The sequence below is a fragment of the Rhipicephalus sanguineus genome, unplaced genomic scaffold, assembly GCF_013339695.2.
Source record: "Rhipicephalus sanguineus isolate Rsan-2018 unplaced genomic scaffold, BIME_Rsan_1.4 Seq5, whole genome shotgun sequence".
Taxonomy (NCBI): domain Eukaryota; kingdom Metazoa; phylum Arthropoda; class Arachnida; order Ixodida; family Ixodidae; genus Rhipicephalus; species Rhipicephalus sanguineus.
The window spans coordinates 36,205-49,079 of NW_023615382.1; the positions used below are offsets into that span (position 1 = coordinate 36,205).

Sequence of the window (12,875 nt, forward strand, 5' to 3'; positions counted from 1 at the left end):
CGCAGATCGCCAAATTTTGTAACGTCATCGTAACGTTTCCATGACGCCAATAACGTGACGTTACATGATGACGTCATCAAATGACATTGTCGCTTAGTGAAAGGTAGGCCCATCACGGAGGCAGTGCATGACCGGGTGAAGTGCAGAAAGCTTGCAATGCCTCCGATCCTGAACGCAGTGCAAAACATCGTTAGGTGCAGAAAGCTTTCGGATGCGGATTAATATATCGACTGATAAGAAAAAGAGGATGGCTTTCGCCTTCGAGACGTCTCAGGCGCGTGCATAAGGGGACCCTGTGAGTTTTGTTGACCATACCGAGCTTAATTCCTATACGTGTATACGTTACACGGGAGTGATCTCTGGCACGACGAGTACAAGATCCGCAGTATCGTGGTAATTAGACAACCGATTTCTTTCTGCAGCTTACCTGGCCGATTTCCGTTGTGCATGAGTGCGAGTTGTCGTGTTCGCCGATGAGATGCGAGGCAAAAGAACTGCGTAGAACAAGACGCTCAGGGCGAAGCAGGCGGCTCTAGATCACGCGCACCCTGGTGATGATGATGGTCATGGCATACTTGTTCTTGTTCACCTTCAACTTTGGCTCACACCCACTGCGGGGTATTGGCCATGAATTGAGTGGTTTTATAAAATGTTATAATATTTGAGACGGGAGGTTACAGAATAGAAACATTATAAATTTTATAGGAAATTTTGACGCTTGATCAAATATGAAAAAAATAAATAAATACATCAGTGATGGGCATTTCTTATCCTCAGCCGACAGCTCTTGCCTAATACAGGGGATTGGTCAAGTAGTTATACATAAGTAGTAGTACACGCACTCTGATTATGATCATCATCATGGCCTACACGGTGGGCATTCCTCTTGTTAACCTCAGCCGATGGCTCATACCCGATACACCAATACAGGGTACTGACCAAGTAGTTATACGTAAGTACACGCACTCTGTCGTTGTTGTTGATGATGATCTACATCACTGGGCATTCTTCGTCTGCTTCTCATCCTCACCCGATGGCTTACCCGAAGCTTGCTGGTCAGATTGTCTAATTCCGGCATGGTAACGCGGAAAACGCCGTGAAACATTTATAATCAAAATTTTCTCTCTGCGGTGATATAAGGCCGCATACACACAACACATGCTGCAAACAGTGGGAGGTGGGCGCGAGAGCGGTTTCTGTTTGTGCGTGGCGGCTTGCTGCGCATGCGCGCACTCCACGCGCATGCACCGTGGCTCGTCATGTACACTAGTGGAGATGTCGCATGAAAGCATCAGACTTTGAGGGATAATGGGACGAATCTGTCCCACTTTTTCTTCTTCAGTAAAAGCTTCCTCCGCCGCTGCCATCAGCGCTATGATTTTCTGATGAAAAAATATTTCGCGCGTTTACGATATGTGGTGTCGGTGATACATCGAGTTTAAATTCGTTTTGCTCTGTAGAATTTTTTTTGCAATTGTTGTTTCATTGCGTGCAAGATTGCTAACATTCTAGATTTATGGCATTTTTCTCCTTTTCTGAATATCGAGAGAAGTAGTTCTAGCATGAATCTATGGACTTTGTTTAAAATTGGAGCAGTGTATCAGCCAATAATCGTGTCGAAGCGTACTCGAGCAAAAAAATCACAGCATATCCACGGAGTGAATGATGATGAGTGGGCGAAGCTGCGGAAGTTCATCGGTAAACCGTGAATCTTCCCTGAATTCTGCCCAGTACATCATCACCGACGTGAGATCGGGCGCGTTTATACTAAAGGTTCGATGAGAGTTATGACGACTTGCAGCTCACTTTAATTTTGCATGTACGCTGTGAATTTTCATTGTTTAGAAAACCATTGCTTTAGAAAACTTCTGGCGTCTTTCGTTAAGCAGCTGGCATCTTTTCGTTTTGCTTTAGAAATATCTGGCGTTCTTTCGTTTTGCTTTTAGAAAACATCTGGCGTCTTTCGTTGGTTTATTTCATCAATCAACGGCGTTTTGAACAAAATTTTTATTGTTTAATCACGCACAGGAGAAATCTCACCAGGCACTACCTTGGAGATAAACAATGGCTGCTAATGGGAATGAGAGACAGAAGAAGTCGGCTTTTAGCTAACACTTACACTTCTACTTCTACTAACGTTTCCTACTGGAACATGCCAATGGCTGCTAATGGGGAATGAGAGACAGAAGAATTCGGCTTTTAGTTAACGCGCACGCTGCGAATTTTTTATTGTTCAACAACGCACAGGAAAAATCTCCACCGGCACCACCTTGGAGGTCAAGATCTGGTACTAGCGTTACGACTGGTTACGCACTACGACTACTACGACTACGAGGGACGAACGGGTGCCGCCTTAAGGAGCTTCGCCCCTAAAAATGAAGCAGTTTCTTCCTAAGCCTAACTACCAAACAGGCCCCCCCCATAACTGCTTTTAAAATTTTTGGGCGCACTATTACGTCGCAAGACACGCTTTCTGGCAGAGAAGGTGTTGATTTTCCTTTTTGTCCTTTTTTTACGATTACGGTACCATTGGCAGTGAGACCATAAGCTGTGGCTAAGACGTTGTTCCTGAAATTGAGAGGCAAAATAAAATAATGACGAGATAGATGCTCTAGACAGTCGGGAAGTGAACGAGAACACGAATGTACAAGATCTAAGAGAAAAGCTAATACCTCAGACATGCATGGAGTACACGAATGCATTTACAGGATTCAGTGCATACAGTGACACCACACTGTTGTTGTTTGCCTTGACTCATAGCCGCAATTTTATATATGGGTGGAAATTCAGGCGTAACTGAGGTGCTCGTCCTTATCTACACCAACACAAGAGACAGAAAGCAGCTAAAATGGTTGGTGTACGCGAAGAGGCCGGACAGAGCCGCTGGTACAGCACAACAGGTGCACATTTTGTACCACAGCCGGAAATGAGTTGCGCCAGAGATTTTTTTTTTTTTTGCACAGTTTCTGAAGTGCCTCTCTGTACCACTTGCTTCAAGCCTTTTCGAGCGAGAAATTTGGCGCCGAGGATTGCAGTTTGGTGCGCTCATGAGGCAATGGGACAGGTGTTGTCCCACTTTTTCAAAGACCCGTCATGGGTCAATGGAACACATACGTCCCTCTTTTTGCTCGTAAACTAATGGTCGTATTCTGGTGAAAATTGTTTCATACTATTTCTCGGTATGTTATTTGGATATTCCACAGGCATATTTTTTGTTATCATGTGAAAAATATACATGAACCCACAAAGGGCTACGTGTGCATGAAAGCATCAGACTAAGCACAGCAAAGTGAACGACTCCATCACGGCCGGGCTAGACCGCACGAGCGAGCGCGCGCGTGCAGTCGAGCCCGGCCGTGACTCCATAATCCAGCTTCCAGGCTCTTCCGCTAGGCTGTGCGACATGCCGTTTTTTTTTTGTGACTTTAAAACGCGATAAATCCTACACAAATCGCGAAAAGGATGTCGGATTGTGTCAGTATAATTTACGGTCCTTTCATTTCCACAAGGTATAATCGCACGTTCTGGCCAGTTGTCGGTCCTTTTAATTATTTACTTATTAACATTCCATAAACAAACCGAGATAACACTCTAACAATTTTTTTTCTCTACAAATTATCTTTCTAGCATTTTCCTCCCCACAAGTTCTGCTGCCACGCAATTCATGGCCGATCCCTCATAGTGGATTGAGTCGTATTTATTTATTTATTTATTTATTTATTTGATTTGTATACATACAAGCACAAGGACACAGAGAAAAGAGGGAGAGAGCAAGCTGGCAACTGCCACCTAGAGGGGCACAACGCCTGCCTGCGCTTTCGGGAGGAGGGAAGAGACAGAGGAAAGGAAGTTAGGAGGAGAGAAAGAGGAAAGGAGATAGGAAAGTGAAGAAAAAAAAATTGACGAAGACTTGGACAAAAATAGGTAAACACACACACACAAAAAAAAAAAGGAACGCTTATAGACGGGTGGCCAGATCTGTTTGGTCCATAAAGGTCAGCAGAGCTCGATGGGCCTGGTCGCGTCGAGATACACAACCTCTCGGAAAGAGGTTGTGTACGCCACGTCACGAGCACTTCAAGAGTTAGAAGAAGAAGAAACTGGCGATCCGATGTTGAGTTGATCGTGCGGTGATAGACATGGGTAAGCGAATAATATGTATATGCTTCTTTTTCTCAGGAAATATCGGGCTAAACCGCTGACCAGTAGTTACCGAGCGAGCTAGCGAATATTGCCAAATTTCCGACCATTATCCGCACTATGGTTTCTTCCTGTGTCTCTAGCGTCTCTTGCGGGAGGTCCAAAACGGCCTGATGATCGACGCTAGAGGAGGTTTGGGTTGTCGAGCGCGGTGATATAACGTCGGTGCTAAGAGCACGTGTTACATGCGTTAATTATTTCGAGTGTCGTTGTTTGCCCTTGCTACAGCGTGATCGTTCACGCATAACTCCATACGTGTCCGGGCGCCATACTCGAGAAAGCAGTAACGACCACATATGGAGCTACACCTAAATGGCCAGCCTATAAAAGTGAAAACACTGCGCATATTAGGTCTGTGGATCCAGGAGAACGGCAAGGTAGATCACACCTTAGCCAACCTGAGGAAAACCACGAAAAGCGTAGCGCGCATGATATACCGAGTCACTGCAGAAGTAAGAAAGGTTTCACGGAAGAGGAAACGAACAGGCTAGTGCAGGCTTTCGTCATAAGTCGCGTAACTTACGGCGTCCCGTTCCAAAAACTATCACACACGGAGACCCACCAAGTAAATGCTTTAATACGCACAGCATACAAACCAGCCCTAGCACTACCACAAGCACTGAAAAACTTGAAGACCTGGGAATCCATAACACGTTCCAAGAGCACGCAACGTCAGTTATTCTCGCGCAGCTGGAAAGACTCGACTCAACAGAGCAAGGCAGAGCGTTACTACAAAAGGTAGGGTATCCCCTAAGACCGCAACATTGCGGAGAACAAACACTTCTCCTACCTCATGAGGTCAAAGAACACATAATGGCATCTCCCGTCCCCAAAAACATGAGCGCAAGATATCATACGGGCAGACGAGAGGCCAGGGCCAGAGCTTTGCAAAGGCAGTTAGGACACAATCGGGACGTGTATTAAGCAGACGCGTGTAGAATTGCCAAAGACAAATACACTGTCGTATCTACAAGTCAAAACAGGGCGATCACATCAACCGTTCGAAGCGCCTCAGTTAGCCCAGCAGAGTCAGCAGAGTCAGCAGCTGTAGCAATAGCCATAGAAGATACCGAATGCAAGACCCAGGACGCCCTATAGTCATCTCGGATTCGCAGTCAGCATGCCGTCAATACATGACCAGAACTGTATCGAAAGTTACTGCTAAAATCATAGGAACACACATGCAACTATATCACGCTGTCATTTGGTGTCCTGCACACGCGGGGCTAGAGGATAACGAGAGGGCAGACGGCATAGCTCGTGGCGCTCATCCTCAGTGATCTAAAGGGGGCGCATATTGTGACCCGTACCTTTATAAACTAAGTCGGACGTTTCACCTGTTTCTTGATAATAATGGCAACCAAGGGCCCCTGATGTTGCATTCAAAGAACTGCTTACTTCCCACCTTCATCCCGGAAAGCCGGGGTCCAATGACAGGTCTTTGTGAGGAGCACGTCATTTGCGACTCCGTTCGCCCTAACTGCACAGCAAGGGCCGTAGGCAGAATTTTTTTTCGGGGGGCGGGGGGGTGGGGGGGTGGCACCTCGTTGATCTGAAGTGGGGGCCGGGCAGGCAGATATGGTCGAGTGTCATTTTGTGCTCTGTATGCCATGGAAAAACAAATTTCGGAGGGAGGGAGGGGGAAAGGGGGAGAGGAGGGGGGGGCACGGGCCCGATGTGCCACCCCTCGGCTACGCCACTGCTGCACAGTACATGTCGTTAGCGCGTTTGAGAACAGGCAGCGTGCCGAAGCAGCCGAAATATTGTTTTTTCTCGTCTCTCGTGGTCCGTAAACTTCTGTCGCTGACTGTACCTTGTACTGCTTACGCATTAAAAAAAAAACATGTTGTATACCTCCTTCCTCAGATGCTGATAACGAACAGACCTCCATGATTGAGCCTGCGAGCACTTCCGCCGACGAAGGTAAGCTGTATTCGTAGCCAGTCGTCACTTGTTTATGCCGTCGTATCACTTTGCTTAAATTCGCTATTTTCGCTGTGTGTGCCTGGGACTCACTGTGACCTAGTTTAGCATGTCGAGAAGCGGAACGAGACAGGTTCGCATAGTTTGCATAGCTTAACGTATTCAGTTGTACTAACTCCATAGAGTGAATGGTGTCTAAAGGGAGTCATTCTCTGTGTATTTGGAGCAAATCTGATGCGACGAGCACGCATTCCTGTCGCAAACAGCCACGGGTAAATACAATCGACTGAGGAGGAAAAAAAAGGAGAAAAAAGAACATGGCTTTCGCCTTCGAGTCGTCATAGGTGAATACATAAGGGACCACATGACCCGCTACGGTGGTCTATAGTGGTTATGCATGGTGCTCGACTGCTGACCCGAAGGTCGCGGGATCGAATCCCGGCCGCGGCGGCCCGTATTTTCGATGGATGCGACAATGCTCGAGGACCGTGCACTTAGATTTAGGTGCACGTTTTAGAATTCCAGGTGGTCGAAATTTCCAGAGCCCCCCACTACGGCGTCCCGCATAATCATGTCGTGGTTTTAAGACGTTAAACCCCATCAGTTATATTAAGGGACCGTGCGAGCTCTTTTTTTTCTTCACTTGTAATCAACCTCTTACGACGGAAATAACAAACATAACACTTTTTAAAGAATGTTTTGTTTCATACGCTCATGTTTCATTGCTCTTTATGTCGCTTTAAATGGTGTCCCGCCCCTTTTTCCACATTGAAGGCATAGTGCAATTTCTTTGTCCTCGTTTTTTTAGAGGATGACTACACTTCCCAGGCATCTATAATCAGCACTGAAGGCAAAGGTAGGCAAGCATCCGATTTCAGGGTTACATTAAAGCGTCTCGTTCTGTAATGGAGGAGCCGTGACAGATTAACTTCGTGTCCCTTTCGTTGCGCAGCGAAGTTGTAAGTACACCTACAGCTTTTATTCTCCACCTTATAACGAGACGTAAGTTAACGAGGTGACAAATAGGTGCAGTGTTCAGAGGAATAGATTATACATTTACTGGCAGAACAGAACCCATCGTACAGCTTGCGATGGTATTAGTGTTAGTTTATCGCGCTGCAAAGCTTCGACGTTGCCTCCTAGATCACCGGCAGCGGCGCTTAGTTGCACAACGAAGATCTCGGATGCGTCGAGGCGATGTTGCATGTCCGGCTGTTGAGTTGAAGAAAAGTGTAGCTTGCCTTCGTAGCGTCAATCTTTGTGACGGTCATTCAGAAATTAAGGCATCGGGGAGAAACCAATGCATGACAACACATTGTGTGCGCCGGTGTAGGCACGTTTTAAAAGAACAATATTTGCACACGCAGCTGCACACCCCCGCTGTTCTTCACCATCGCCGGCCTTCTCATCTTCTTTCTCTTTGGATCCAACCTCTTCATGTTCGTCAATGGTAACCAATCTTGGAATACCTTATGTCCTTGTGTGGGCTGGGTATGAAAGGGCCATCCACGATGCGGCACGTAACTTTGAAGAAGACAAAGTAAAGATAAAGAGATCGCGACAGAAACACAGAGGCAGAGAAAAAAAGAAAAGCTAGAGTGTGCGCACCCTCGGCGCATGAATAGAGTGCGCAGGAGGCAATTTGGTGGGCCAGAGCGTGTACACATGGGCAAAACACAGTCACGTTAACGGGAGCCATGCACCAGGTCATGATGGCTAATTACATGCAGCATCCGATGTTCTGCCATGATACCCTCGCTTTTTTCGGGCTTTTCTTCTCGTTGTCTTTCTAATCTGCAGACAGCGAACGTGATCGCTCAAGCGAAGGCCATATGTGCATGGGGTGCGTTACGTCGACAAAAGGAAACGACTGGTGCTTTACGCCTTGATTTCTTAGTCTTGTGTGTTCTATATCGCCAAATTAATGTTTATTGGGCTCAGCGCATTGCAAGATGATCTGAACGAACGCAATGCCAGAGATCCTTCTAGTGATTTTTATGAGAAACTCTGTGGTGCAGCCCTAAGTAAAACCAGCAGATAATGAAGCCAATGAAATGTATAGGGGGATGTTTTTCATTGTACTTTGTTCTTAAAGTGTATTGTAGTAATTGCGATGTAGATGTGAAGAAATGTAGATGTAGATGTGGTGCAGGGTTTCTTCTAAGAAGGATGCATGCAGAGTACAGCAAGATACGTCTGCATATATTCGGCTGGCATCTTCGAAATGTCTGTCATGCTTACCGTAACGTCTACTTGTTTTCGCCTTCTCACAATGACCATAACGTCGCAAAGCTCAAGCGTTTGTCATGTAAAGGTCATTGTACGCAAGCTTTTGCTACGCATGCGCTGTTATCGCATCCAGCCAACGTTGGAGGCGCCGCCGGCCTGGAGGCTACAGAAGAGCCCGAGGCGCCAGTCTCCAGCTATGACGAGCCGCACATCATCCGCCGCGCAGTTAACGAGTCCGAAGCGGAGGACCACGTGACCATGGTGCTAATGAAGCCGCCAGGTAATTGATGTATTGACGCAGCGTTCACGTACCGCGCGTGCAGTGTGCTTGTTCAAATAGCGTGCTGCAAGATTGTCAAACAATACCTGTATATAGTTCATACACGCCGTACGTTGTTTCCGTTATTGGCATCGCGCACGGATTGTCTCTTAAGCCTAACAAACAGGCTTAAATGCTGCTCCCTCCGCTCAACATGGCGCGCGGAGGGAGGGGGGGGGGGGTAGGCGAGTGGTTTAGAGGCAGGAATTGGGACTTAAGGACCCGTATGTGTAACACGGTGCAATTCTTGGCGACTGTATGTTGACTTGCACTTTATAAGACCGAAACTCAAAGCGACGATATCGCGCAGGAAATGTTTATTTTTAAACCACACTTTGTACACTGTCTACGTCGTCGTCTACTACCCGTTGTCGCCGGAGTTCTGTCTACAAGCACACGCGTCCGTCTTGCCGAGCGAGGAATTTTCATTGCAAAATGAAAGTTCCTCAGTTAGAATTGCTTGCAGATCGATTACGATGGTTAAACCATGACCCCACAAATTTTCTTGGGCACCATGGTTGTGCCTCCCTATTTTATTTTGGAACATTTTGTTTACCATGTTAAGAATATTAGCGCGCTGTGTTCTTTAATCTCCCTGTTTCTTCTTCCTGCAATCTGCGACAAAGTAGACCTGTCGCAATCAACTTTGTTATGCCGTTCGCATGCGTGTCATCGCAGGCGTCACGAAGAACCCAACGGGGCTCGAAAGCGGTGGCCCGGTCCAGGTGCTTCGCAGCCGATCACTGGTGTGCGTAGTGGGCGGCCGGACCCAGGAGTACGGCCCGATGCGACTCGACGGCCTCTGCGACGTGGCTCTGCTGCCTTTCTACGCGCTGCCTAAAGGTGGCGACACCTTCCTCAACGACGGTGACAAAGTCACGCAGCATCTTCTCGACAAGGCTGCCAAAGCGGTGAAGACGAGCTACGGAATCCACGTTCCTTTCAAGTATGGCTTTTACTAAACATTGTTGCGGTGGTATTTCGGATTAGAGCAGCTTAATTAAGCGCGAGCGTAAGTGTAGATGCTATACGATAAGAGAAATACCTTGACATTACGTCGAGGGAATGGTGGTGGTGTCGAGCAAGTCTCGATTATTACAATGATCAACAGCGCTGCCAGTGGTGATGCGCAGTGGCGTAGCCAGGGGAGGGGGGGGGTGCACACCGGGTCCGTGCCCCTCCCCCGGAATTTTTTTCTCCCGTGGGATACATCCCACAAAATGACACTCGACCACACTTACCTGCCTGGATTCCATGTTGGTTCAAGGGGGTGCACGTTGCAGTTGCAGTTAGGTGCACGTTGAAGAACCAAGAGATGGCAAACGCGTGAGGGGGAGACAGAAAATTAGGTGGGTAGATGAGATTAAGAAGTTTGCCGGTATAACGTGGCAGCAGAAAGCACAGGACCGGGTTGATTGGCGGAACATGGGAGAGGCCTTTGCCCTGCAGTGGGCGTAGACAGGCTGATGATGATGAAGAACCCCAGGCGGTCTAAACTTCCGGAGCGCTCCACTACGGCGTCACTCATAATCACATCGTGCTTTTGAGACGCAAAGCCCCAACAATAATTATATTTTCCTCCTTATGAGGCAAGCGCCTGTGGCGTAGTGGTTGGTACAACGGGCTTCTGTTCTGCGGGCTTCAAAAACTGTCGGTGAAACATAATTACGTTATACAGTGAAACCTCGGTGATACGATCACAGCTCATACGAATTTCGGGGTGATACGAATTTTTCGTTGGTCCCGGCCAAGGCCCATTGGCCTGCAATGTAATGGAGTATGGTTGTTGCGAACCCATTTTCACCCAGCGACGTTTGGTACGAACGTACGCTACCGCCCAGGTACGAAGAGGTGCTGTGCGCGCTTTCGCGGAGGATGCGCCAAGCACGTGCGAGCGCGTGAACGCAAGCGTGGGCATGCACGCCGCACCGCCAAATCGTCAGAATAACGGTGTAAGAAAAACACTTTTCTTACGGTCACAATAAACCTTCAGAGACGCGTCACGGCCTCCGACAGTCTGTGCGCGAATCTTTGAGGCTCTTATGTGCCTCCGTGTGCCTTCGCGTTTATATTACAGAGGACATTAGCGCCATGCTTTTTTTTTAACGCGTCGACGCGAGCTGCTGTCGCTGTACTGTGTTTACACGTGCCTGCCTCGTGCATCAGACATCCTATGAAAGGTGGACGAGGACCGAAAGAAGGCGAGGATGGTCTTTGGCGAAGGAGTCAGGCCTCACAACGTCAACATGCGCGACCGTTGAGGTCGCACTTGTGCGGGAACGGCTGTAAATCTCCCAAAAAACATCCCCAACACCTCCGCAATAACACAACCATAACACAGGACCGTATTTCTGTAATTTTGTGGCCTTAATCCATCGCGTCAAAGCTTTTCTTTTGTTACTTTCGCTGCAGTACTCCGGTGTCATGCAAAAAAGGCATACTAAAATTTGGAAGGGGCTACTGCTGTCGCGGGTCACAACTCACAACGCACCTGGTTCATTAATTAAATACGCGCGTACGGGCCGTATATTTACGAGTGCTGGTATGATTGCCGACATCTAAAAACTTAACTGCCAATCATTCAGGGTTCTTCCTGACGTTGCTGCGGCCCTGAAAAACAATGAATGAAAATGTATGCCAGCTTTCTTTTGTCGCATGCTAATTTTCCATGCTTTCTGGTGATACGAATTTCGGATGATACGAACATTTTTCGTGGTCCCATGAGATTCGCATCACCGAGGTTTCACTGTACTTGCAAACTCCACTTCCTCGCCGCCACCCATCCAGTACAGTCCGCACAACAGGGCACAACGAACGCCAGACAACTAAAGCACGGATAAGGGTCGCCGCCAGGTTTTCTTTTGTTGTTGTTGTTATTTCCGAGGTAAGAGGTTTATTACTTCATTCCTCTTTGCTTCTTTCAGAAAACTGTCTAAAGTTATGGACGACCTTATACGAAGAAGAGCTCAGAACAAGCTGAAGAAATACTGGATAAATAAGAATATCTACCACTACGCCATCCTCGACCTGCGAATCGGGCCCAGCGACAATGCGCCACCTGACGACGTTGTAGGCAAAGCCTTTGGAGTGCTTAAGGTATACGCCGTTGCATCCTGCCTTCAGCTGCTTTCAGCTTCGCACCACTCACCTTTCAATAGTGAAGTAGTTAACCGTTTAATTTATGATTACCAAAGAATGCAAATTAAAGAAATGAACCGGAAAACTTCTTAGTGCGGTAAAAGATGGCGGTGCTTTGGTCACGCGCTCAATAATCGCTGATTCGGCCTTGCCTTTTAATGGAGAAGTTAACCATTTCATTGCTAATGCTATAAAAATACAGATTAACGAAATGAGACGCAACTTTGCTGCGCAGAAAAAGAAAACACTGGAAATATTTTCGTTACCAAGCAACGGCTCAATCACAGCAGTGTATTTCCGATACTTTTAGAAGAAGCTTGCAGCTTTATTTTTTATATAAACTTTATATCTTTGCATAAACGCTGGAACAAACTTGCAGCTCTAATTTTTAATTAATAATTTTTACCACTTTTTCGCTATGAAGCGCTCGGGCGACATCTTGTGATAGCCCACTGAGCAGGTTGTCCACTTCAGCGCACGCTGATTATGCTCGATAGTTGATGACGATTGACTGATGCGGAAACACGCGCTAGAGTCAAGCGCCAATATTAACAAACAGCGGAGGCATGCTGTACAAGCGCGATACTGCCATTACGCTCGGCGCGTGACCACTGTGGCCGCTCAATTTTTTAGCGTGGTGGACCTTACGCTATACGAACACTTTGTTTTACTGTGTGAGCCAGCGCTGCCTTATAACCGCCAGCAAAAGTGACGTCACGAGGTGCGGTGTGCACTTGAGTAGCTTGCCCGTGTTCTGCTCTTTCTGCTTTCGCTGACTTGAGGGTCGCGCGTTCGATCCCGGCCGCGGCGGCTGCATTTTCGATGGAGGCGAAAATGTTTGAGGCCCGTGTACTTAGATTTAGGTGCACGTTAAAAAATCCCAGGTGGTCGAAATTTCCCGAGCCCTCCACTACGGCGTCTCTCATAATCATATCGTGGTTTTGGGACGTTAAACCCCAGATATTATTATTATTATTATTATTATTATTATTATTATTACTATTATTATTATTATTATTATTATTATTATTATTATTATTATTATTATTATTATTATTATTATTAT

At 47.0% G+C, this 12,875-nt stretch overlaps 1 protein-coding gene across 1 annotated transcript; it reads left to right on the plus strand.

Moving 5' to 3' along the window:
• Positions 1-8,610: 8,610 nt before the first annotated feature.
• On the plus strand, positions 8,611-11,767 carry LOC119377605 (uncharacterized; the record flags this gene model as incomplete). Its single annotated transcript, XM_037646986.2, has 3 exons — positions 8,611-8,632; positions 9,350-9,617; positions 11,596-11,767. Coding segments are annotated over exons 1-3 (462 nt in total), but the record flags the coding sequence as incomplete, so codon positions are not given.
• Positions 11,768-12,875: the final 1,108 nt, after the last annotated feature.